The sequence below is a fragment of the Coregonus clupeaformis genome, chromosome 21 (genome assembly GCF_020615455.1).
Source record: "Coregonus clupeaformis isolate EN_2021a chromosome 21, ASM2061545v1, whole genome shotgun sequence".
Taxonomy (NCBI): domain Eukaryota; kingdom Metazoa; phylum Chordata; class Actinopteri; order Salmoniformes; family Salmonidae; genus Coregonus; species Coregonus clupeaformis.
This window is the reverse complement of record NC_059212.1, coordinates 24,925,103-24,952,532: the sequence shown is the minus strand read 5'-3', so window position 1 is coordinate 24,952,532 and position 27,430 is coordinate 24,925,103. Positions and strand designations below refer to the sequence as shown.

Below are 27,430 nucleotides of genomic sequence, written 5' to 3'. Positions count from 1 at the left end.
TACTATTCATCTGCTTTTCCAGCAGTTATTATTCTCTGTATAAAAATAAATACATATAGTATACATTAATATCTTTTGTAGAACAATTGAGGATAAAAATAAATAAAAAATTCACCAACCACTTATGGGAGATACAAATTCTTACACTCCAATGGATTGTTTCTTGTTTCTCATATTTAAAGGCAGTTGAAAAACAGCAAGTCCACCAAATATTCTGGGCTACCCAGGGCTCTAAAGCGCAACCGATTTGGTTGCATATGCAACAAAATATTTTGCTGTGCGACCAGGAGTTTTATTTTGGGAGCACTGTGCGCCTAGGAAATAAAATCTCCCAGATAATAATTGGTGTAATAAGGCTTCGTTGTAACGTTGTTTCCGAGTGCCCTAGAGAAATAAGCGACTGCAGATTAGTTAGAGTCATGGTTGCACCATTACTACAGCGAAAGCGGCTTGCTTCCATCCCAATCAGGGCCCCATTTCCCAAAATAATCTTAAGGCTAAATTCATCGTTAGAACCATTGAGCTCAATGGTGCTAACAATGAACTTAGTCTTAAGATGCTTTTGGAAAACTGGGCCCAGGTCAAAAGATCTGACCCATATTACCGGCACTACATTTTTATCTTCCTATAGCGGTTCACTTGGACTGCATTTTACATTCATAAACCATGTCGTTAACCATTTGTTTACAATTCAGTCATGTTACCTCATTGGCTAGCTAGCTAACAATCTGGTAACATTACCAGTATATCCAAACATTTGGGGTCATAGAAAGAAAGGAAAAGGGATAGCTTCATCAGGAAATCAATGATCCTAGTGATGAATGAATGACAGATCTCTTGCCTGTCTTCATCACAAACCTGCTGTTTTTAAAGAGACAGTGTACAATTTTCAATGTAATGCATCTCAATAGGAAAACAGTGCTTTTACACAATGTAGAAACCTAATATTCCACAAATTACTTTGTCATTTCAATGACAGGTATTCCTATCAACATTTTAGCTTTTACAATAAATTAATATCTTACATACATATTACATGTTACATATTAGTTTCTAGGGCACATCATGTCCTTCAAAAGTACCTAGAATTCGTATAGGCCCAATATAGGCTGTATTTCAATAAAACAATTTGGTGCTCCTAAATTTCATGTGGTGCTCCTAACTTCTTTAAGTTGGGAGCACCAGTGCTACCAATGAACATTTTAAATTTAGAGCCCTGGGGCTACCATCAACACAAATACAAGACTACTACAGTCAAACTTTTTCAATGAAAACATTTAAATAAGTGAAAAAAAACTATTCATTTCAATAAGTGAAAAAACTATTGATAGAACAGGAACTGTGTTGTGGACACACTGGAACTCGCTCTTCTTTTTCTCTCTCTCACACATCCCCACACATTGAAAATGAATTGACCAGGTGGGCTGTAACAGTCTGTATGTTCCCTGGTCTCTCAGGCTGTAGCAGAGTTTCCATACAGTTTAGCTTGTTGTAGAAAAGGTTTGTACCCGCAGGATGTAAGCAGTACTAGGCAGTCCAATATGGTCTTGCTCTGGTCAGGGACAGCTGTTGGCCTGAGGGTGGGTCTTGGTGAATGATTGATGTCGCTTGAGAACGAGTCTTTGGCGGAGGTGATGCTGCTACAATTAACAGGGGTGGATTCAGGGGGTGGTTTTGGCTATGATGATCCAAGGCCAGAAGAGGGGCAGGGGCAGGGGCTTGGGCAGGTGTCCATGTTAAAGGGCTCCTCACTGGGTTCCTGGAGGGGCTGACCACGCCTGTCTCAGTCTCTGTATCTCACATATCCAGGCCAGGCAGCTCCTCAGACAACACCGCCTCTGGAGCGTCCTCCTCACAGCCCACACAGGCCTTAACAAAAAATACAACACACATTTCTGTTAGTTACTTTCAGACTTGCTTTTGACAAATGTGAATGACTGCCTGTAGTGTAAGAGAGAGAGAAAGAGACAGTGATTGTGAGAATGAGAGAGGGAGGAAAGAGATAGAGAAAGAGAGCTCACCTCGACATCCATGACCTTGGGCAGCCCTCCTCTCCTCATCCAGGGGTGGACCTCCACCAGTTCTCTCTGCTGCTCCCCGGTGAAGCACGGCTGGCTCTTCTGCATCACACTTAGCTTCTCTCGGTCTTCGCTAAGCACACTCTCGATGCCCCTGTGTAGACCAAGGGACATACACACTCAGTATACTGAACTATGTGACCTATATGACCAGGGGAAAGACACAAACAGTCAGAATGCTATTGGACATACATGTGACACAGAGAGTGCTATTGGGTATTAGGGTGTCAGGAAAAGAGTACATCTGGTATAGTGGTTTTAAAAATGGGGTATTTCGTATTGGGAAGACATGCGTATCTCTCAACCCACGTTGCCTGACAACTGTGGACAAGACCCCAACTTGTGCAAGAGCCCCATCTTATAGGCATACATTATAACTGCAAGCCAGCAACTAAGGACCTCATACGTTTTCATCATCATAAGATGTATCACACAGCTTCCTGAGTGGCGTAGCGGTCTAAGGCACTGCATATGGGGCGGCAGGTAGCTTAGTGGTTAAGAGCGTTGTGCCAGTAAACGAAAGGTCGCTGGTTCTAATCCCCAAGCCGACTAGGTGAAAACTCTGTCGATGTGCCCTTGAGCAAGGCACTTAACCCTAATTGCTCCTGTAAGTCGCTCTGGATAAGAGCGTCTGCTAAATGACTAAAACAAACTGCATCGCAGTGCTTGAGGCGTCACTACAGACCCGGGTTCGATCCCAGGCTGTGTCACAACAGGCTGTGACCAGGAGTCCCATAGGGCGGCACACGATTGGCCCAGCGTCGTCCGGGTAAGGGGAGGGTTTGGCCGGGGGGACTTTACTTGGCTCATCGCACTCTAGCCACTCCTTGTGTCGGGCCGGGCGCCTGCAGGCTTGACTTCGGTCATCAGTTGAACGGTGTTTCCTCTGACACATTGGTGCAGCTGGCTTCCGGGTTAAGCGGGCGTTAAGTAGTGCGGTTTGGCGGGTCATGTTTCGGAGGATGCATGACTCAACCTTCGCCTCTCCCGAGCCCATTGGGGAGTTGCAGCGATGAGACAAGTTTGCAATTGGATATCATGAAATTGGGAAGAAAAAGGGATTCATCACACAAACATACATAGATTTGAGGGATCCAATTAGGACACTAATCCAGCATGCACAGGTAAATACAGGAAGGGAGTGGGTAGTAACTAGGGTGCAATGTACTAGGACATTATTTCCCAATGATTTAGAGTACTGTGTTCCATCTAAAAAATTTTTTATGATCTACCAAATAAAAACCAACAAATATTTCTAACCCCAGCATTTTTGGCCACTCATCATTTTGGGAAACATTACACTAGGACTTATGCCCTGGGTAGAAGTTGTCTGAAGTCACAGATCTAGGATCAGTTTACCCTTCCCCTAAGCCCCCCCCCCCCTCTATAAAATCCCAATCTTTCTCCTACTCCAAGCACATTGCGTGCCGCCTCCCTATTGTCTCCTCCCACTCACCGCGAGGGCATCTGATAGGTCAGCATGACCTTGTCGTCAGTGTTGGCGGTGACTAACCACGGCAGATCCTGCAGTACATATTTGTCATATTGGCTTTGCTCCACCTCCATTGGCCGCCCCTGGCTAACGCTACCACCACTCCCGCCGCCGCTGGAGTGCACTTTGACCTTCTTGCAGCTGTTCTGGGAGGAGTCCATGCTGCCAAAGTAGTTGCTGCTGTTGTTGCTCGTGTGGCTGCTGCTTACTGGGGGGTGAATGAATGCACAATACAGAGTTAGGATATCTTACTTCAGAAGCACCAGAGCTCTGGTCTCAAGTGCTTCATACACGAAGCAACAAACTGTTGAACGTAATGTCTTGCTGCCATGTTAATGTACTTCTATCTTGTGTTTGTTCTTGCTCTGCCAGTCTTGTTGATCAAATATGTAAACCCCCAAGACAGTTACAGAAGTGAAGTTTGGTACAGAGGAAGTGACTGGTATAGAATAGGAAAAAAATTGGAACAAACGTACAAAAGGGTAGGGTAGGTGTGTGTACAGACCTGTGCCACTGCCAGATACTCCGCTAGCTGACGTTCCGCTAGCTGACGTTCTACATCCCAACATTCCACTGTTATTAGACATTCCGCTGTTAGACGTTCTAGCTGAGGTTCCACAGCCATTAGAGCTGGAACCCATGGACCCTGAAGTGGCTGAGCTGGTGCCTGAACGAGAGTCTGAATGGAGCAGGATGTCCAGCAGGTCACTCGACGACGAGTTGACGTCGCTATGGTTACCGTCACCCGGCGGGCCCACCTGCAAGACAAGAGGTCAAAGGATAAGGTCAACAAACAGAAGCTCCACTCTCAAGTTTTAGTGCTCCCTTTTTTCTGTCATCAGTCCTATCCTTAATTTTTTGCTACTCTGCTCCTTTACTCCCCCCTCAAGGTCTAAGAGGCGACTCAGTCATATTGTCCCACTGTGAGAGATGGATAGACAGAGGTCTGTATTCCAGTAACTACGGTAAGTTATATTTTGTGGAGAGTTGCGATTGCGATGTTATCCTACCTCGTCATTGCAACACCTCAGCCTAGAGCACACTATATCCCATGACAATAGTGTGCAGACAAGGAGTGTGTTGGAATACAAGGGTCCCATTGGACCAGTCAGACTGAATGTGGGCTAAAGGGTTTAAAGGGACACAATGGGTTTACAGTTTTAGACATAAGGAGCCTTTTGGATTATTGTACTTCGACATGGCAGCACAGTTACTTCACACAGGATGTCAGAATTTTAAACATTTTAAATGATTCAATACAATTTGCATAGACTAGAGAAATTGGTGAAACTATAACATTGTAACCTAGTAAAAGCATTCTTAAAATATTCAGAAAAATTACAAATCTATAGCCTATGTGCCAGTTGGCTGCCAGCTGAAGACAATATAGGATGGATTTGTGTAAATGCCTTAGCGATTAAGTCGCCTTTTATACATCCTAACCCTAGCCTAACACCTCCAGTCTAAAAACAACACTTTTGTAGTTCTGCTGCGATTTTCGGGAAACTCAATATTGATGCCACAACCTTACACTAACGCTGTTTCTGGGAGAGTTGAGGAGGCTGTGGAAAAAGAGGATACAGACGGGGAAAGAGGGAACAAGGTCAAACTCATGAGGTTTGATACCAAAAGGCTCAGAGACAGTTTCTATCTACAAGACATCACACTGCTGAACAGTTGAACTGGACTGACCACCTGCACTGACTCTCTGCACTTTAGCACACATCCACACAGATATACACTCATACACCAACACAGATATACACTCACACACCCACACAGATATACACTCATACACCCACACAGATATACACTCATACACCCACACAGATATACACTCATACACCAACACAGATATACACTCACACACACCTGCTGCTACCGCTCTTATTATTATTGCTAAATATTGAACAATTTAAACATATGCCCCCCAATCCCCACTTTCCCAATACTATAAATTGTGCCTTCCTGTATTATACTTATGCTAAAATGTTTATTCTATTCTACTGAGCCATTTACTTTATGTTCGTATTCTTATCTTTTATTATTTATTATTGTTGCATTGTGAAGAAGGAACCTGCAAGTAAGAATTTTGTTGGATGGTGTATACCATGTGTATCCCGTACGACTTGAAACTTGTATCATACCTGCTGAAGCTCCTTGACCTTCTCTATGGCTTGGCCGACCACGCTCCCTCCCTTCTCGCTGACGGTGTTATTCCCTTGAGTGCCAACGGAGGGCGCCACCACCATGCTGTCCTGTCTCTCCAGGGAGCACCGCGTCTCCTCCAGCTGCAGTAGGTTGAGCTGCAGGGGCGAGCTGCACCGCGACTGGAACAGTGGAGGGGAGGACACTTGGTCCCTGCCGCCCATGGACCCAGGTGTGGAGCAGCGAGACTGGGTGGTTTCCCCAGGTGGCTTGGGAGCCTCCATGGGCATGGAGAATGAGAAAGGCTGGGCGGGGTTTGGGAAGGCCGTCTGGGGCGCAAAGGGGTTCTGGCCCGGAAACTGGGCCTGGATGGTGAAGGACGCCTGGGCAGGGATGGTGAAGGATGCCTGGCCTGGGTAGGAAAGAGACGTCAGTAGGGGGAAGGGCTGCGGCTGGGAGGGGTAGCCGGCCGTCTCGGCCTGGTAGAAAGGCTGCTGTCCTGGAGCCCCGCTTCCCATTTGAGGGAACATGCAGTTGGGGAGAACCAGAGCCACCACGGGGGTCACCATGGGAGTAGAGAAGGGCGAGGGCTGGATGTTTGGTGGCAGGCACTGGCGATCCTGGTTGCACTGGCTGTCACCGAAGCCCGCCACTGAGTTGTCTGGGCGGGTAGGCATGGTGCCAGCCATGGTACCTGCCCCGGGGTAGACTTGGAGGGGGTAGGCTGGCACCACGGTGGGGTAGGCCAGGGGCGGGAAGGTGGACTGGGAGGTGTTGGAGGGGGACCAGGAGGTCTGGTTGAGGCCCTGGTTGAGGAGGTGGGGTCGGGGCTGCGGCTGTCTCCTCCTATGAGACACGGAACTGTCGGACGACTCGTTCTGTTTCACCCGCTTGGACTTGGTCTTCTTGTTGCGCCCGCTTCGCCAGGGGGCGGGCTCAGCCTGCTTGCATGGGCGCACAGCGGGCACAGCTAGAGAGGGGGACAGAGAGGGAGGAATTACATTATGTATTTGACTGTGAGAGGTTGAGTGTATGAGAACATTAAGGTACTCTGTGTGTCTGTGTGTAATTGTACTAGCCCAAGTCTAACGACCTATACCGAGTTTGTATTGTATTGTAATGTGTGTAGAACATGTTTGCTACTGTACCATCAGCGGCGCCCTGTCCGTTCTGGCGCTCCAGGTATTGGGAACAGTTGGCCTGGAAGGCCTGGACTCCCTTCAGCTCCCTGAAGCGACACAGGAAGGTCTGCTCCTCGTTCTGGGTGTGGGCCGCTAGGACCTGCTTGGTCAGACCCAGCTTCTTATAGGGCTCCCTCTCCAGGCTGGGAGGTGAAACAGCACTAGGGGGAGGCCCAGGAGTCTGGCTGCCCCCCTCCACCGCCTTCCCAGCCACAGATACATCTACGATGATCTCTGTATGGAGAAAAACATATAGAGAAACAGCAGTCAGCTATGGACGTATGAGTTACATTCAATATATACACTACTGGTCAAAAGTTTTAGAACACCTACTCATTCAAGGGTTTTTCTTTATTTGTTTTACTATTTTCTATATTGTAGAATAATAGTGAAGACATCAAAACTATGAAATAACACATATGGAATCGTAGTAACCAAAAAAGTGTTAAACAAATCAAAATATATTTTATATTTGAGATTCTTCAAATAGCCACCCTTTGCCTTGATGACAGCTTTGCACACTCTTGGCATTCTCTCAACCAGCTTCACCTGGAATGCTTTTCCAACAGTCTTGAAGGAGTTCCCACATATGCTGATCACTTGTTGGCTGCTTTTCCTTCACTCTGCCGTCCGACTCATTCCAAACCATCTCAATTTGGTTGAGGTCAGGGGATTGTGGAGGCCAGGTATTCTGATGCAGCACTCCATCATTCTCCTTCTTAGTAAAATAGCCCTTACACAGCCTGGACGTGTGTTGGGTCATTGTCCTGTTGAAAAACAAATGATAGTCCCACTAAGCCCAAACCAGATGGGATGGCGTAACACTGCAGAATGCGGTGGTAGCAATGTTGTTTAAGTGTGCCTTGAATTCTAAATAAATCACAGACAGTGTCACCAGCAAAGCACCCCCACACCATAACACCTCCTCCTCCATGCTTTACGGTGGGAAATACACATGCAGAGATCATCCGTTCCCCCACACAGCGTCTCACAAAGACACAGCGGTTGGAACCAAAAATCTCAAATTTGGACTCCAGACCAAAGGACATATTTCCACCGGTCTAATGTCCATTGTTCGTGTTTCTTGGACCAAGCAAGTCTCTTCTTCTTATTGGTGTCCTTTAGTAGTGGTTTCTTTGCAGCAATCCGACCATGAAGGCCTGATTCCCAGTCTCCTCTGAACAGTTGATGTTGAGATGTGTTTGTTACTTGAACTCTGTGAAGCATTTATTTGGGCTGCAATTTCTGAGGCTGGTAACTCTAATGAACTTATCCTCTGCAGCAGAGGTAACTCTGGGTCATCCATTCCTGTGGCTGTCCTCATGAGAGCCAGTTTCATCATAGTGCTTGATGTTTTTTGCGACTGCACTTGAAGAAACCTTCAAAGTTCTTGAAATGTTCCGTATTGACTGACCTTCATGTCTTAAAGTAATGATGGACTGTCGTTTGTCTTTGCTTATATGAGCTGTTCTTGCCATAATATGGACTTGGTCTTTTACCAAATAGGGCTATCTTCTGTATACCCCCCATACCTTGTCACAACACAACTGATTGCCTCAAACACATTAAGAAGGGAAGAAATTCCACAAATTAACTTTTAAGAAGGCACACCTGTTAATTGAAATGCATTCCAGGTGACTAACTCATGAAGCTGGTTGAGAGAATGCCAAGAGTGTGCAAAGCTGACATCAAGGCAAAGGGTGGCTATTTGAAGAATCGCAAAAATGAAATATATTTTGATCTGTTTAACATTTTTTTGGTTACTACATGATTCCATATGTGTTATTTCATAGTTTTGATGTCTTCACTATTATTCTACAATATAGAAAATAGTAAAACAAATAAAGAAAAACCCTTGAATGAGTAGGTGTTCTAAAACTTTTGACCGGTAGTGTACATAAAACCCCCAACCGCTCAGGATATACAGAGATGAGAAGCTGTGATACCCTCAGCAACATTGATATACTGTCACGATCGTCGGATATAGAGGACCAAGGCGCAGCGTGGAAGGTGAACATACTTATTTATTAAATGATACACGAACAAAACAACAAATCGATACGTGACGTCCACAGGTGCAAAACACAAACCAACACGGAACAAGATCCCACAAACACTGTGGGAAAACCACCTGACTAAATATGGTTCCCAATCAGAGACAACCAGCAACAGCTGATACTCGTTGCCTCTGATTGAGAACCACTCTGGCCAACATAGATATACAAAAACTAGACACAATGAGCACAAAACATAAACTCTACACACCCTGGCTCAACTTAAAAGAGTCCCTAGAGCCAGGGCGTGACATATACATACAGTGGGGAGAACAAGTATTTGATACACTGCAGATTTTGCAGGTTTTCCTACTTACAAAGCATGTAGAGGTCTGTAAAAAAAAATCCAGAAAATCACATTGTATGATTTAAGTAATTAATTTGCATTTTATTGCATGACATAAGTATTTGATACATCAGAAAAGCAGAACTTAATATTTGGTACAGAAACCTTTGTTTGCAATTACAGAGATCATACATTTCCTGTAGGTCTTGACCAGGTTTGCACACACTGCAGCAGGGATTTTGGCCCACTCCTCCATACAGACCTTCTCCAAATCCTTCAGGTTTCGGGGCTGTCGCTGGGCAATACAGACTTTCAGCTCCCTCCAAAGATTTTCTATTGGGTTCAGGTCTGGAGACTGGCTAGGCCACTCCAGGACCTTGAGATGCTTCTTACGGAGCCACTCCTTAGTTGCCCTGGCTGTGTGTTTCGGGTCGTTGTCATGCTGGAAGACCCAGCCACGACCCATCTTCAATGCTCTTACTGAGGGAAGGAGGTTGTTGGCCAAGATCTCATGATACATGGCCCCATCCATCCTCCCCTCAATACGGTGCAGTCGTCCTGTCCCCCTTTGCAGAAAAGCATCCCCAAAGAATGATGTTTCCACCTCCATGCTTCACGGTTGGGATGGTGTTCTTGGGGTTGTACTCATCCTTCTTTTTCCTCCAAACACGGCGAGTGGAGTTTAGACCAAAAAGCTCTATTTTTGTCTCATCAGACCACATGACCTTCTCCCATTCCTCCTCTGGATCATCCAGATGGTCATTGGCAAACTTCAGATGGGCCTGGACATGCGCTGGCTTGAGCAGGGGGACCTTGCGTGCGCTGCAGGATTTTAATCCATGACGGCGTAGTGTGTTACTAATGGTTTTCTTTGAGACTGTGGTCCCAGCTCTCTTCAGGTCATTGACCAGGTCCTGCCGTGTAGTTCTGGGCTGATCCCTCACCTTCCTCATGATGTGGTCCTCTGTAGCTCAGCTGGTAGAGCACAGCGCTTGTAACGCCAAGGTAATGGGTTCGATCCCCGGGACCACCCATACACAAAAATGTATGCACGCATGACTGTAAGTCGCTTTGGATAAAAGCGTCTGCTAAATGGCATATTATGATCATTGATGCCCCACGAGGTGAGATCTTGCATGGAGCCCCAGACCGAGGGTAATTGACCGTCATCTTGAACTTCTTCCATTTTCTAATAATTGCGCCAACAGTTGTTGCCTTCTCACCAAGCTGCTTGCCTATTGTCCTGTAGCCCATCCCAGCCTTGTGCAGGTCTACAATTTTATCCCTGATGTCCTTACACAGCTCTCTGGTCTTGGCCATTGTGGAGAGGATGGAGTCTGTTTGATTGAGTGTGTGGACAGGTGTCTTTTATACAGGTAACGAGTTCAAACAGGTGCAGTTAATACAGGTAATGAGTGGAGAACAGGAGGGCTTCTTAAAGAAAAACTAACAGGTCTGTGAGAGCCGTAATTCGTACTGGTTGGTAGGTGATCAAATACTTATGTCATGCAATAAAATGCAAATTAATTACTTAAAATCATACAATGTGATTTTCTGGATTTTTGTTTTAGATTCCGTCTCTCACAGTTGAAGTGTACCTATGATAAAAATTACAGACCTCTACATGCTTTGTAAGTAGGAGAACCTGCAAAATCGGCAGTGTATCAAATACTTGTTCTCCCCACTGTAGAGGTCCCCATTGTTCTCCCCATTGATATTCATTACAGAGAAGCAGAGATGCAGAGAGGATGGTATCATGCACGGCGCATTTAGACTCATGGCTTTGGTATAACTTATGGAACCAGACGATTGTGAATCTCTGAATATTGTAATATAAGTCTGGCGTGTGAGATTATGGAACATGCATGACCTCAGAGTACACACACGATACTGCATACATTACACAACATCCAGTTACATCCATACAACACACATACCCACGTACCTACGCATGCACAGACCCACACAGTCCCCACTCCCAAACACAGCCCACCACCACAAACTAAAGACCAAAAAGAGTAGAATAGAATAGTAGAATGAGACATGTCAATGTCCATGTAGTGTATACCTGACTCGGGCTGCGGTTTCTTGTCTCCTACATGCACGATGGTGCTGCTGTAGCTACACTGGCTTGTTATTGACACCACGCTCTCTGCTTTTCTGCACGGTGGCACGGCGAGGGCCACCAGGGAGGAGCCCACTACCCCTGAGGCTGAGGTCGTAGCGTCTGTCTTTTTGTCTGCGATGATGTCATCCACAGATGTTATACCAGGCTGAGCCTTAACCAGTGCAGGGTCTGCCAGGGTGATAGGGAGAGACCGAGAGAGGGGGACTAGGAGAGTCACATATAAAGTCCCATAAATGTGGATTATAGAGAGACAGACAAAGAGAGAGTTTGTCTGATTCAGTTGGTGACCTGTCCAACAGAGCTTTGGTGAGACTGAAAGTCTTTGAACTAAATTAGTCTATAAACTAAATTAGTTTTTAAACTAAATTAGTCTTTAAACTACACTGAACAAAAATATAAACGCAACATGCAACAATTTAAAATATTTTACTGAGTTACAGTTCATATAAGGATATCAGTCAATTGAAATAAATTCATTAGGCCCTAATTTATGGATTTCACATGACTGGGAATACAGATATGCATCTGTTGGTCACATATACCTTTTTTTTAAAGGTAGGGGCGTGGATAAGAAAACCAGTCAGTATCTGGAGTGACCACCATTTGCCTCATGCATATAGTTGATCATGCTGTTGATTGTGGCCTGTGGAATGTTGTCCCACTCTTCTTCAATGGCTGTGCGAAGTTGCTGGATATTGGCAAGAACGGGTACATGCTGTCATACACGTCAATCCAGAGCATCCCAAACATGCTCAATGGGTGACATGTCTGGTGAGTATGCAGGCCATGGAAGAACTGGGACATTTTTAGCTTCGAGGAATTGTGTACAGATCCTTGCGACATGGGGCTGTGCATTATCATATTGAAACATGAGGTGATGGCAGAGGATGAATGACACGACAATGGGCCTCAGGATCTTGTCACGGTATCTCTGTGCATTCAAATTGCCATCGATAAAATGCAATTGTGTTTGTTGTCCATAGCTTATGCCTGCCCATACCATAACCCCACCGCCACCATGGGGCATTGTGTTCACAACAGCAAACCACTCGCCCACACAACGCCATACACGTGGTCTGCAGTTGTGAGGCTGGTTGGACATACTGCCAAATTCTCTAAAACGACGTTGGAGGCGGCTTATGGTAGAGAAATAAACATACAATTCTCTGGCAACAGCTCTGGTGGACATTCCAGAAGTCAGCATGCCAATTGCCCACTCCCTCAATACTTGAGACATCTGTGGCATTGTGTTGTGTGACAAAACGGAACATTTTAGAGTGGCCTTTTACTGTCCCCAGCGCAAGGTGCACCTGTGTAATGATTATGCTGTTTAATCAGCTACTTGATATGCCACAACTGTCAGGTGGATGGAGTATCTTGGCAAAGGAGAAATGCTCACTAACAGGGATGTAAAAAAAATTGTTCACAACATCTGAGAGAAATAAGCTTTTTGTGAATATGGAAAATTTCTGGGATCTTTTATTTCAGCTCATGAAACATGGGAGCAACACTTTACATGTTGCGTTTATATTTTTGTTCAGTATAAATGAGTTTAAATATAAATATCGATATTTTGATAAATTGGTATGTGTTGATATGTGGAGCCAGACAGAATCTGCAGGGATGTTTTCCAACCAACGCATTATCAACGTTGTCACACCATAACTAATCAAGTTATCTATGACTATTAATCTAGCAGTATTATTTGGTTTGAATTGAATTCATCCCACAGGCATCTCTAATTTGAATTAGGAAATTAAGAAAATTCAACCTGTGCAGATTTCGTCTAGATTGAGACATCTAATTTAAACCCAAATCACACCAGAGCCAACCGCGCCACAATTTGTGAGAGAGTACAACGCGTCAACCGTGGCAAAATATGCGTGCGAGAGTAGAGAGCGTAAATTCCCATACACTGCGTAGTGTATGCCAATTTAATTGTAACAATAATCCATAATAAACAGTTGTATTTGTTATGTTCGCTATGTAGCCCTTGTGAATTATTGTTGTGTGTTCCTTTTTACTCACATTATATGTCCTACGGGAGCCACCGTACCTGCCTGCTTTAAACAGTTATTATGTTACAGTAGCTCACGAATGTGAGGACAGGTGTAGCTAATACACGCGAACAGTTTATAAAGAATTTAGCTAGTCTCGTTCTTTCTACATAACATTATTCTCTCTTGAAATCGGAGTTCCTCGAGTTTCCCAGCCGTAGCCTGCCTAGGCTATATGCCTGTGATCGAAATCAACACAGGTAGGCATAACGTTATTGTTTTCAAATATGTATTATTGGCACTGGCAGTATTATTATTATCAACACTAAATAGACACTTAATTATACATGTCACAATTCCAGATGTAACAATGCACAAACAAGTCTATTTTCTGGCAATTTATCAGCTAATTTTACCAGCATTACTTCGCGTAGACGTGAGAAAAATCGACTTACTTTCTAATTTAACGTGTGGTCCATCTGTTTTCTCTCATTCACTACCGTGCATTCTAATTCCAACGTGTGCACGCTCGTTCATACACATAAAAAACACATTTTCCTTTGATTTGGGCTTTAGTGATAACGGGCAATTCAATTCATGGTGCATTCACCGACTGGTAAAAAATAATAGTGGTGTAGGAGAGTTCACTTGCAATATAGGCTACATGCAACATCATACTGTAGCAATAATACTGAAGTCAAGAGTTGAACATCTTTTATTAAAGGAATGATAAAGTAAAGATAGGTTAAGACCGGTAGTAGAACGTACCTTCAGATAATTGCATGGGATTGTCCCCTCCTTTCTGTTTGTCCTCGTCTGAGGACGTGGTGTTGTCAGAAGAGTGGCACTTTCTCTTCATAGTGATGGGAATGTTACAGCTCTCTAGATATCTGTCAGGAGAGGGAGAGAGATGCACACTGAAGGATGAAAGACTGCTTTACTTTGTATCTTAAACAATAGCCCATGATGTAACTACCATGTAATTGAGTAGCAGTAAGTACATAAGGAATAAGTAACACTCTCCTTTCCATATATCTACCCAGAAACAATACCTATAAGTATTTTGCCCCATAACAGAAAAAATAGACAAATGACCAGAGACTATAGATAGGCTAGATGACCAGAGAGATGTACAGATAAATGATTAGCAAGATGAATAAGTGACTAGTTAGTAGTTGTGCTGACCTGATGACACTGTCCAGACAGCTGATCTGGTGGTAGGAGTAGACCGTCTGGTCGTTGAAGGCCAGCTGTTCCTCCTGTACTGCTAACCTGCTGCTGCTGTCCTCCAGGCTCAGCCCACGGACCTCAGCACTGACCCCAGCACTGACCCCACTGTCCCTCCAATTCAGAGGGGCCACAGGGGCTGCAGATTCCTTGGGACGCACCACTGCTGGACTCTTCTGGAGGAACTCTGCTGGGGAAAAGGGAGTGTGTTAAGGCTGGGATGGGCATGGATTTGTACACTCATGAACTACACCCATAAATTACACCCATGGATATGCATGTGTTTTATACATCTCTTCCAACACACATAAGTTCATTCATATCTGTACATCCACACACATGTACACTCCCCATTTCACATTATCCAATGCACACACACAAGTATATCTCGATGTTTCCTGCAGATTGTAAATATTTATTTGTTGATTTGCTTGTGTGACTTACTGCCAGGGTTCTTCTTGGTCTCAGGCTTGGCTGAGGAGGAGGCTTGGTAGATCTGCTGTTCTTGACTCTTCTGGAGGTGGATACCTTTACAGATCTCCTGGAATGACCTCTGCGGGGGAGGAGTTAAGAGACATGTTCACTATCATGGAGCGAGAGAGAGAGATAGGTGAAAGAGTGAGAGAGAGCGATAGACAGGGAAAAGAGAGAAACAGAGAGGGTACTTACAGGTTTGGCCCAGCCGCTCTCCCCCTCTTCCTCGATGCGTGTCCTGCTTAAGCTGCTCCTATTGCTGTTGAAGTTGTTGTCGCTGGATGAACGTGTGTTGCCCTCGCTGGTCATCACCTGGGATGCTGCAAGGTGGTCGTTGCTTCCCACGCTGCTGTAGCCACTGGAGCTAGAGTTGTGCACCGGCTGTAGTAGCAATTTGTGGATCTGCTCAGTGATCTCCTGGACTTCAGAGTCCATGGTCTCCATGAGGGCAGGGAGTGGCGCCACAAACACATCCTCATTCACCGGACCCCTGGTAGTGGGAACAACCATATTATCATTATTATCAGGAAGGTCCTTGTGTCCAAACTGTATTTCAGTTATTTCTATAACAGATACAGCATTATAAAGGATTTTTAAACTAAAGCTTTTTTTCTGGCTATTTCAAAAAATAGTGCCAAGATAACACAAAATAGTGCTGGGCAGAGATTAGTGTCAAGATACTTAAAAAGAGCCAAGATAGAAAAACATTGTGCAGGGAAGACACTCACATGCGGACTTTGTGCCTCCCGATAACGAAGGAGACCTTGCGGCTCCAGGGGTTGACGAAGCTGGACCAGCTGGTGTCGATGATGACGTACTCTCCGTTCCGCGTGCAGAACCTGATGGAGGAGTGGTCGAACGGCTGGCCAGCGTACTGAAGGACTATGGGTAGGGGTGAGAACATAGATGTCAGTAAAAGACGGAGTAAAGCTAAATGGCATATATTATATTATTAAAGGGCCATACAGTGTTTGTATGCAGTCCAGTGATAGAATAGTCCTAAGTTAATTAAGTAGTATGTTAGTAGGTATGTTGTTCTAGTTTCACTTACTCTTCTTGTGAATGGCCAACATGACAGGCCTGTCATCGGGGTGCATGAGAAGAAGTACTGGGGTGCCAATCAGATCCTGGGGGAAGTACCCAAGAAGTGGAACAGCTCTGAAAGGCAAAAACAATAACATTGTGAGTCAGCCTATAGGTGTCATAAAAGCACTGTACTCTTCTGTCGGATAAAAAAAAGTATATGAAAAAAAGTCTCACCTCTCATCCACATCCTGGAACACACAGCTAGGAGTGTGTGTGGTGGTGAAGATGCGCTTATCACTAGGGATTCTGGGAGCTGTAGGCAAAATGAAAACACTGTTAACACTACTGTTCCCACACACTATATTTAACATACCGTCCACTATTATACACTACTGAGGATGCAGTTTCAAAAGTATTCAAACAGGCACAACTCGGGCATTGTAACAACATTGGTCCTTACCCTCGTATCCGGAGTGCACCCTCTCAGCCAGTAGGAGGCAGCAGAACTGGTCCTCAGAATGGACCTTGTCCTGTACCTTCATTAGGTAGGGGATCATACGGAATGGGTAGTACTGCAGGTCCCCCTCACACTCCTTACCACCACTACAGAACACAGGAGAGAGAGGACAAAGTCAGCATGTCACTAAAGCAGCAACAAAACCATGAAAATATAGTGTCCTTATGATTGTCAGTTGTGTTGGTGACTCAGTTCATTAGCATCTATTTCACAGATTGAGTTCTATCATGCTGCGTGGGTGTTTTTCTGCCTCTTGGGGGCAGAGTTGAGCCGTAGTTTGACTTTAACGTCAACTGTGAATAGTGTGTGTGCATGCATGTATATGTGTACATGTGTGTGTCAGAGAAAAGAGCGAGAGCTTCCTGTTTATGAAACCAGCCAAGAATCAAACTAATTTAAATTGACCCAAAGTGGAAAGAGGGAATGAATAGAAACATGAAGAGCAGCTGACTCACGGCCGTAGCCACACACACACACACACCTGATCCGACAGAAGAACGATTTTTCCTGCATGCAGTCCGACGGGGATGACTCTGAAAGGAGAGGAGGCGGAAGGGGAAAATGAAAATGTTTTAATTCAAAAGAAGTCTCTACTTTATTGGCTCAATGCCAACCCTCTTCATTCAACTGAGTCGCACCTGCTTTCAACTACATCAACAACACACCTATTCAGAGAAAAGAACAAGACGAATATAAACAAAGATACGCTCAATTTACAGTAGGAGAGAAGATAGGCGCCTTTTTTGGTACCCTTGTCTCAATGTTTCCACGCATACACTATATGTTTTCCAAGCTCTGGTTAACCCCCTGTATTAACTAGTTTTGTAGGAATCTGTAATTGATTTGACTAGGGTGGGGACGACTAGGCTCAAATCCAGGTACATTCATGTTTTCCTAGCAACGGCTTAGCTTGTGCTGTTTGAAATGGATGCGTTTTCCAATCATTATAACTACATGGGATTTGACTGAAGAGGGTCTCGAGAAGCGCTATACATTTAAAATGAATTATTCAACATCATTGGGATAGGGGGATCCCTCTTAAAGCCAGGTGTAATGGGTAAACAAGCATGTTCTCTATTCCTATCCTATGCCTTTTGTGCACTTTTTGTGCATGTGTGATGTAGCTCTGTTGTTCTCCTGTCTAAAACTGTTCATAGACTGTCTATAAGAGGTTATAACTTAATGAGGGGTTTTCGCTACCTGCTCCAGGAGCGCAGGCGGTATGGCATGTTTATAAGTGTTTAGATTGTCTATAAGTGGTTAGAAGCACTCGTAAAGGGGTCATTACCTGCTCCGGTGCACATCCTCCAGGAGGGCAGGCGGTAGGGCGTGGTGAAGCTGTAGAAAACACTGACGTCCTGGGGAGTCAAGAACTCCACAAACTTAGCATCCTTGAAGACGCCCCGTTTACAGTTGAGGATGGAGGCGGCCTGGTCCGAGATGTAGACGATCTTCCCCGTGATCAGAGATACAGCTACAGCAAAGATGTCCTGGAGGGACACAGAGGGACATGTGTGAGAAAAACTGGCATATACTGTACACACACAGCTGCAAGTGTGGATAACTCATAATCACTGGGATATCTGATCTGTTGTTGGTCAGACTGTCAAATCGGGATGGATGGCATGGATGTGGTAGGTATAACTTCCTGGCTGTTATAGTGTTAACTAAGCATTACTGTTGGGTACCATTTGTTTTTGAGGATGTATTCAAGGAAATCTGCCAGTTTTCATGTTTTTTGTGTGTATTCAGAAGTATTACTGTACTACTAATGAATTTACATTGTTTTTGAGGGTGTACTCTGAGGTGATGCTGTCTATCTCCTCGATGGTGTAAGAGGACACATCCAGGCCTGATGGCTGACTGTCATTGGTCAACAGCAGCTGGTAGTACTCCTCATTGGCTGAAACACAACAACACAAACACACATTGGTTTCCTTATTGGACTTTTAAGACACATTACTAATACAATAATGAACTATAATGTAATGATGCTAAAATCATAATCAACTCATTATATGTTCAGGCCTACTACCCAGAATGCTGTGCGGTTCGGTTGTCTCTTACCTTCCACCTGTTTGACGCAGCGCAGTGCGTATTTCAGGGTGTTGAGGGAGCTGGACTTGTTGCCCTTGTTTCTCTTGTCAGCAGGCAGGAGATGTCTGAGCTGCTTGAGGGTCCTGAGCAGCTCCTTCTGGGTCTTGGCCTTAGCTGACTCCTCACTACTGCAGCCACTGGTGGAGGGGTTGTCCTGCTCAGAACTCAGCAGGCTGAAGGCATTGGAACTACTGGGAGGAGAGGGGCTGTGGGCGTTAGAGCTGGGGCGACAAGCAAGAGAGAGAGAGATTATTAATAACATGTTTCTAATAGAGAATTGTTTCACACCACTAGAATTCAATTGTTACAAGCCGAAGCTACACTGTAACAAGTCTTATCCCCAGCTGCTAGCGGTATACTTTTGAAAAACAAAATCTAAAAGGACTGAAGGTAGGCTTGTTATTGTTGATGTTTCAGCTACAATGTCTTGCTCTAGAAAGGTAGCCTTGACTGAGGCCTTGCAGTCGAGGTTAACATGAAAAGGTCTACTTTCAATCACATAGTTTTTGTTTTCGAACTACACTGCAACCATTCAGTAAAATCATATTCCTCAATCTTGGACAACAACAGGTGAATTGAGTTAATTGCAGGCTAAAAGTTTCTCTTTCACAATATCAGATTGAAATATATCCATTGAACACTGTAATGAAATGTCAAAACAAAGTCCTTGAGTTAATTAATTAATGTCTTTGCCCAGCTGCTACAGTGGCTTGGAGCTCTCGCTACTCTTACTGGGTTCAGGAGAGTACAATGCTACTGTCACGCCCTGACTTATGGGACTCTAGTATGTTGAGTCAGGGTGTGGAGATCTATGTTGTTATTTCTATGTTTTGCATTCTATGTTGTGTGTTTCTATGTTTGGCCGGGTGTGATTCCCAATCAGAGGCAGCTGTCGCTCGTTGTCTCTGATTGGGGATCATACTTAGGCAGCCTGTTTGCAATCATTAGTTGTGGGATCTTGTTCCGTGTAGAGGCTTGGCTTGGCTTGGCTTGGCTTGGCTTGGCTTGGCTTGGCTTGGCTTGGCTTGGCTTGGCTTGGCTTGGCTTTGTGTTGTGTTGTGTTGTGTTGTGTTGTGTTGTGTTGTGTTGTGTTTAGCCTGAGGACTTCATGATACGTTGTTTTGTTAGTGTGTTTATCGTTGAAATAAACATGTATGCATTTCACGCTGCGCCTTGGTCTGACCCGTCCTTCAACGTCCGTGACAGCTACAATGATACATGGACACCAGAGCACCTATTCACAAATCAATTTGTCTTTTAGTTTTCCCCATCCTCTCCACAGAGGTGAGGTGACTTTCCTCTGTCTTTGAAGTACCCAATTACAAAACTCAAATCCACTATTTGCTCTCTCTTGCTCTCCCTCCTTGCTTTTTTCTGTTCTTTCTTGACTGTCGGTGTTCTCCAAAACAAGGTGCCATATTGTGTTTTTGGAGAACAGACTGGGCTATACCACGTGTGTGTATTTGTGAGAATTTGCAGTAAGTAGGAGCCAATGTGTGTTTTTGGGCCACGAGCATTAGCCTACAGGCTTAGTGAGAGCGCTACCACATCCAAAGGCTATAAACAGCTGCCTAAGACAGACAACTCTTCGTATATAACTCAGGTGTGTCTAAATAACAAGCTTCAGTAGCTCAGAATATAAAGTAGATTCAGAAATAGCCTCTCTAAGCACCAATAGAGATCTAATTATATCTAATAGTTTAATTATATAATAGTATCAACGGCATCTGCTATTGGCATCAACAGATTGGTTTGGCATTAGAGTGGCAAGTTAGTGGCAAATTATAGAGATTGGTTAATAATATAAGCTAATTGGAGAATGTTAGTAAGAGTAGGCCTCCTCACTGTTAAAGTGGAGCCAACAGGCACATACTGTATTGTCACAGAGTGGGAGGCAGACAGGAAGGAGGAAGCGGGGGTCAACTTCACCACATATGGCAGATAAGAACTGACACGTCTCAGCGTAAAATGACCTTGATAACTCTTTGCTTTCAACAAGAATTTTACACAATCAAGATGTGCTCCAGTGTCTTTCTCTGCAAAGAGTGTTCAAGGTGATTTCAGTCCAGTTACTGAGGAACAAGGAGAGAAAGGAGGGGACAGAGTGTCATCAGGGTGAAGTGCCGCCATTCAGGATCCTAATTGGAGCCACTCCATTGGCAGCTTCTATAGGTTTTCAATGGGGTCCATCACTACTTTCTATGGGGTTTTCAGTGCTCTCTGTGAAGGCCTCACTTCACTGTGGGCCATCATTATTGACTGTCTGTGGAGCAGGCTGCATGGGCACCACCGGAAAAGAGGTGAGAGGTAGGTGAGAGACAGGGCGCTGCTGTGCGTCACATACAGTATCTAGGGCATGTGAACTCTCTAAGGCCGGGACAAGTGGAGGTTTAGAGTGGGGATATGGGCCAGCATGTGTCAACAGAGTGGAAGAAAGAGGGATGGGTCTCGAGAGCTTCAGAATGTGCTGCTAGTGAGTGAGTCATATTGATGTCAACCTACTGTACGTCTTAAGGAGAGAACGGGGACAAACTCACAACAACAGAGGACACATGGTTTTGGACACATATCCTCATGTAGCCTTGGACTTCAAATATGTGGGATATGTGATAACGTGTGGCGGCGGATCAACTAACGCCGTCGACTATATATTCTGCTGGGCTGCAGTCAATTTAGGAAATAGGACCTACGACTGGTAAAACGAGGTACCCATAAAAAAATGTGATCTACTCTAACCCCACCCACAAACCACTTAAACCACACCCCCTCACTGACCTCTTGTTACTCCCAGATGACTCCAGGAGGGCGGAATCCTTGCTGTTGCCGTTGGAGCTACCTGTCGACTCGTTGCCATGACTCTCGTTGCCGTGGCTCTCGTTTCCATGGCTTCCGTGGCTCTTGTTGCCGTGTGACTCGGTCCCGCTCCCGCTGGATCCACTGCTCTTCATCTCCACGTCGTCGCGGTGGGAACGTGAGCGGACTTTCTTACGCCCAATGCTGTCACTGCCCTCTGAGGCAAGGCCCAGGTCTGGACCACCCTGGCCGTAGCTGCTCATACGATGGAGCTGGGCCATGGAGTTGCACCCTGAGGCCCCCCTAGGCATGGAGCTGCACCCTGGGTCTGAATCCTCTGACATTAGGGAGGTGTGGTGTGTTGAGTGTTTGAAACCAGAGATGTGCTGAGTAGAGAATGGATGGATTAGCCGCCGAGAGTTTTCTGTAAATGTAGAGAGGAAAAAGAGGGTCAGTTACACAACATAGTTGCAACTATTTCATACAATAATAAAACCCTTTAGGAAAACCATGTAAAATAAAATAAATCACAGGAACAAAAATAATATTAGATACAGTAGAACTCCCTTTGAAGCTATCAGAAAAAAAACCACGTAGACAAGACCCCCTAAAAGCTGACACCTTCCCCTGTCTGCTGCCCTTCACACAAAAGGGCTAGCTAGACATCAAAGCTGTAGTACATGACCTCTAAAATCCACCCAGGTGAGGACCAGGCCAGGGGATGGTCCATCAAAGTGGATCCACCCAACAGTGATCCCTACTGGGGTCGCCGCCTGCCCTTTCTCCCCTCTCTGGGTGGCTCAGTCCCCTTCAATGGTTGAAGCTGTAACTTGTCTAGACAGGGCTAGAGTCAGGCCAGCTCAGTGTATGTCTACTCCACCATCCCAAAGGGTGTCCCAGTCCCTGGCAGACATGAAAGTGCCAACCCCAGCCAGTGCGTGCTGTAAACAGCATACTGTCTAGCCAGTGTTTGCCCTTCTGCCGCACTGGGTGTGCAATAGAAGTGTATTTCAGTTTTCGTATCCAAAACCAGTAGCTACAACAGCCCTTCCCACAAGCACTTGAGAACTAAATCTAAGTCAGCAAACTATTAGAAAGAACCGGCATGGACTGGATGTTGAGAGTGACTGCCCTGTATAACCTGAGCAACTATAAAAATCAGGGCCTGACTATTTAGCATGCTCCTTGTATATTCATTTTCTTGTGTACTTCTTATTTTGTATCAATTGCATTTCTTTCCCCTGTTAAGAAACATGTTAAGGAGACATCAAGGGCACCATGCAGTAAACCTAAAAGAGCTAACTGGCCTATCATCTCATCTGTCACACCACCTGACCTGGTCCGCTGTTGGCACGGCCATGGTGGAAAAGTACCTATTCGCTGCACTAAGTCCACATACCTTCACGCAACACACTTCCCTAGCTCTAATTGACTTATTGAATTACGTCTGAGTGTGTGTGCTCCCTGGCAGAGAGACAGAATAACCTAGTGACCCAGAGAGAGACTGGCATGAATTCACTATGGACCGTCTGTCTGTTATTGCATAGACCGGTTCAAACAGGCAGTAGGCGAAGCAGCTGCTCCTGTTTAGTGGAGGAATGGGCACGTTGCCAGCCAGGAGTCTATGAGGTGTCAAGTAATTGAATGACTGACTTTAACTGGCTATTAATTATGTAACAGAAAGCATTACACAGCGGCTAGTCCTGACTCAATATCCAATTTGTAACTTTGTCAGAGGGCCAATTTGAATACTCAAATACACCTCAGCATAACTTTATGGTATTGGATTAGAAGTCAATTAAACATACTGGATTCAACCACTCGGTGCTGGGAACAGGACAAGTGCTGTTGTCATCATAGGACAATTGTTATAGAACAAGGTTGTACGTTTGCTACCCAACGCTGACCCATTTTCTCCACAATATCTATTACTGTATCACAGCCTTGAGCATCTTTCTTAGCTACTTCCCTTCTCTAAAAAACTCAACTCTGTCCTGCGCCTTTGGTGTGGGACATTGTGTCGAGTGACAACATTGTGACAATATTATCAAGTGGAACTTGAACAGGAAGGAAAGAGATACATTATGGGTTTCCAGTGTTCTCCTCAATGACATCCTAGTGATAATGGTCCTTCCCACAGGCCCTCTTTGCAAGACTAACAGTGACATGGGATTCTGCTATCTACACTGAACAAAAGTATAAACACAACGTGGTTCACAGGTGGCCATTGAAGGTGAGCATTTGCCGGAGTCGGTTACGTCGCCGTAATGTTGTCAGGTCAAGACCCTGGTGAGGACGACAAGCACGCAGATGAGCTTCCCTGAGACGGTTTCTGTCCGTTTGTGCAGAAATTCTTCGGTTGTGCAAACCCAGTTTCATCAGCTGTCCGGGTGACGATCCCACAGGTGATGAAGCTGGATGTGGAGGTCCTGGGCTGGCGTGGTTACACGTGGTCTGTGGTTGTGCGGCCGATTGGACGTACTGCCAAATTCTCTAAATGAATGTTAATTTCTCTCTGGCAACAGCTCTGGTGGACATTCCTGAAGTCAGCATGTCAATTGCACGCTCCCTCAAAACTTGAGACATCTGTGGCATGGTGTTGTGTGACAAAACCGCACATTTTAGAGTGGCCTTTTATTGTCCCCAACACAAGGTGCACTTGTGTAATGATCATGCTGTTTAATCAGCTTCTTGATATGCCACACCTGTCAGGTGGATGGATTATCTTGGCAAAGGAGAAATGCTCACTAACAGGGATGTAAACAAATTTGTGCACAACATTTGAGAGAAATAAGCTTTTTGTGAATATGAAAATTTTCGGGATCTTTTATTTCATCTCATGAAACATGGGACCAACACTTTACATGTTGCGTTTATATTTTTATTCAGTATATTTAAGCTGCAGCGTTACGATGCTACGCTAGTAGTACCTACTAAATTTACATAAGGAGTTACAAAATGTTAGGATGAGCTCTGACATCAAATGGTTAAAGGGAAACTCTGTATGGGGAAGAAGGGAGACTAGGATGGACAGACTGTAAAGGGAGGGTAATTATACAGTGAGTCGGTGTAATATTACACTGTATTGCAACACTTGACATCATAAAAAGATCTACTGTCTGTGGTGTTACCGGACTACACCATTACAGAAAGGAGGGCTTGCAGTCTTGAGGGAATGGCTAGCTTGGCCACTTCAGACCACAACTGCAGTCTTCCATTTTACATTTACATTTTAGTCATTTAGCAGACGCTCTTATCCAGAGCGACTTACAGTTAGTGAGTGCATACATTATATTTTTTATTTGTTATTTTTTTATACTGGCTGGGAATCGAACCCACAACCTCTACCAACTGAGCTACATCCCTGCCGGCCATTCCCTCCCCTACCCTGGACGACGCTGGGCCAATTGTGCGGCTACGACAGATACTGGATTCGAACCAGGATCTCTAGTGGCACAGCTAGCACTGTGATGCAGTGCCTTAGACCACTGTGCCACTCGGGAGCAACCAGTAAACAAGTGGTGATGAGTGAAAGAATTCCATGTTTAACCCCTAGAAAGTTTACTGGGCAGCTTGTTATTATGTGGATGTGACATCACCTCTACCTTGGTCTTGTGGTGCTGCTAACGAAAATCTTGCATTTCAAGACAAGTTCCATTTATTTTACTAGAGTAACAGTGTAATAACCCTGTTATAAGGTAGTAATTAACACATGTACTTATGCAGTCCTTTCCACTGGTGCACTCACTCATTTGAGTATTCATGGCAAACAGAACAGAACACTGGTAAGTATTATAACCATGTAGTAACAAAGAAATTATACTTATGCAATGTTAAGTGTTGCCACTGAATACTCAAGTTAGAATTTTCTTCTTGGAGAACAATCACATAGAATACTGAGTATTGTGAAGCAGAAGTGCTGAGGTAGGGGAAACTAGCCGGTAGGACTCACTGTGCACGTGTGACCTATTGTGGCCTAATGTGGGTTTACTGCATGCCTTTCACATACATCTGAGATTAGAAAGAGGTTTATTTGTATAAATTATGTATACATGATATTAACTAACTAATATAAATAAACAGTTGAGCTGAGGGCTACAGTGACATTTCCAAATGTACACACAGCAGCATTGAGCTCTACATGCATTAAATCAGATGAAGGTATTTGGAACAGCCCATATAGGACTAGGTCAGATAAACAGTAGTAGGCTAATAGCTAGGGCCAGGAGTTTTATTTTCTGACCACATGACCTGACCATGCAAGAACAACTCAGGGCCCTCTTCATAGGGCCCAGAGTTTTCCCCCCGGTCATGTCACATGGAAAAACTCCTGGCCGAAGCATGTGTTTTCAAAGATGCCGCCACAAGACTGCACAGCACAATGTGAAGGAAGCTCCACCCAGCTCATCTCTCTCTCTCTGAGAACTAGCAATGGTTATCAGGTTACATGTGATGTATTCTAATGCAACCTGTGGTTAATTAAGAGTTAACAGGAGCAAGTGACCTGTCATGGTATATAAATGGATGGATGCCTCCCTTTACAGATGCATACTTTATCAGATTGAAGATAGGAGTGTCATGTCATGCCTGATGCAGCTTGATTATGACATAATCTAGTTTGCGTATTTGACAGACAGTATAATGAATGGCAAAAACGAAAATAAAAGTTTTATTTTCAATCATTGTTTCATGCCTGCAGCTGAATAATTACATTCATTGTTATTACTATAACAATAACAATGTACTAACAACCTGGCAGAAGGGCAAGTGATGCTACATTTTCCAACAAGTCAATGCAATAAATTGAAACACGACAATGGATCTTTGAGGATGGATTTTTAATCAAATCTACCATAGCCCACTGCTACATAGCCTATTGCACATGACCAAATGGATGGCAAAGTCTTCATGGAAATAGTCAAGCAAGGCAAATCAACTTAACCTAAGCATCACAAGAGAAAGGCATAACAGCCCTGTTATAACATTACTATTGGAGGAAACAACACCGGATCCACGTGGTGGCGCTTTTTTATGTAACGAATGTGTTATAAAACAGCACCGCAAGGCACCCAGACACTGTCTGACTTGATACAATGAAAACAGCCGCCTGATCAGTTCATCATCTTTTCTACCAATGTTTCACTGACAGTCAACACCGCAATATACTGATCTTTCAATGCGTTAAGCAGTTTTTGACAGATCTCAGACAAATGCAATGATCATCATCACTCAAGCTTGATCGTATAGAGTGGGCAAAAACAAAGAGTGATTGGTTGATTTGCATCGTTGTTTCTATGTCTAAGGATAAGAACACAGCTTTTGTCAAAATTGACTTTTCGTAACAGGTTATGAGAACTTATGCAGCAGGTTCGGATAATTAACATAGCATATCAGGAAAATGGTTTTCTAAAATTCAACTTTTGACGTCAATTGGACAAGCTGGAATCAATCTAGACATGACCGCATAGGATTGTTATACAAACACTTCTGTCATGTGGGCTGGGCTGACCGTAGTCTACTGACCGACTATGAACCGCACACTGACACAGTTATGCAATGCAACTTTCAAACTTCTTTTAAACCAAAGCTCTGTAAAACCCACCAAACCATGTTATAATAAAGATGTATATATGCTCCTACCACAGTTTCGAAGATTTAGGCTTTTGCTATACAGTGGAAAATCAAGATCAGTCCAAGTCACATTACATTGAATAGGATCAAATGCGTTATAGAACATCGTTCCATAACGCACCCACAAACACCAAACTATGTAGGAGTCAACAAAAACATCACACATTCACCAACCAGTCAGTTAAAGTAGATCCTCGTCTCTTTTCTGTGATTCCAAAGACTTATGTTGGGTTTCAAAATGAATAACTGTATCTTGTAGGAGCAGTGCGCTATGCCGGCAGGCTTTGGTTTAACACGCCTC

The 27,430-nt window shown here is 44.5% G+C and overlaps 1 protein-coding gene across 3 annotated transcripts; it reads right to left on the bottom strand.

Moving 5' to 3' along the window:
- On the bottom strand, window positions 1-27,417 carry per2 (period circadian clock 2). Of its 3 annotated transcripts, XM_045206276.1 has the most exons (21): window positions 27,304-27,417; window positions 21,481-21,922; window positions 18,676-18,926; window positions 18,390-18,511; window positions 17,897-18,098; window positions 17,090-17,141; window positions 16,552-16,694; window positions 16,326-16,404; window positions 16,117-16,223; window positions 15,794-15,947; window positions 15,261-15,555; window positions 15,036-15,144; window positions 14,550-14,778; window positions 14,133-14,254; window positions 11,308-11,535; window positions 6,867-7,133; window positions 5,718-6,688; window positions 4,076-4,328; window positions 3,535-3,778; window positions 2,022-2,172; window positions 1-1,869 (listed from the first exon to the last, which is right to left on the bottom strand). In XM_045206276.1, the coding sequence occupies exons 2-21, from the start codon at window positions 21,840-21,842 to the stop codon at window positions 1,798-1,800; spliced, it is 4,413 nt and encodes a 1,470-aa protein (XP_045062211.1). In that variant the 5' UTR covers window positions 21,843-21,922; window positions 27,304-27,417; the 3' UTR covers window positions 1-1,797. The 3 variants fall into 3 exon arrangements, with proteins under 3 accessions (XP_045062211.1, XP_041697837.2, XP_041697838.2); XM_041841903.2 differs by lacking the exon at window positions 11,308-11,535 and having other exon boundaries at window positions 14,550-14,781; XM_041841904.2 differs by lacking the exon at window positions 11,308-11,535.
- Window positions 27,418-27,430: the final 13 nt, after the last annotated feature.

Coding starts and splice junctions, on each gene's coding strand:
- per2 (XM_045206276.1), bottom strand. CDS start 21,842: ATGTCAGAGGATTCAGACCCAGGGTGCAGCTCCATGCCTAGGGGGGCC. Junction 15,948..16,116: donor GTTGGCCATTCACAAGAAGA/GTAAGTGAAACT, acceptor CCCTACCCATAG/TCCTTCAGTACGCTGGCCAG. Junction 14,255..14,549: donor TGTCTGGACAGTGTCATCAG/GTCAGCACAACT, acceptor CTCTCCTGACAG/ATATCTAGAGAGCTGTAACA.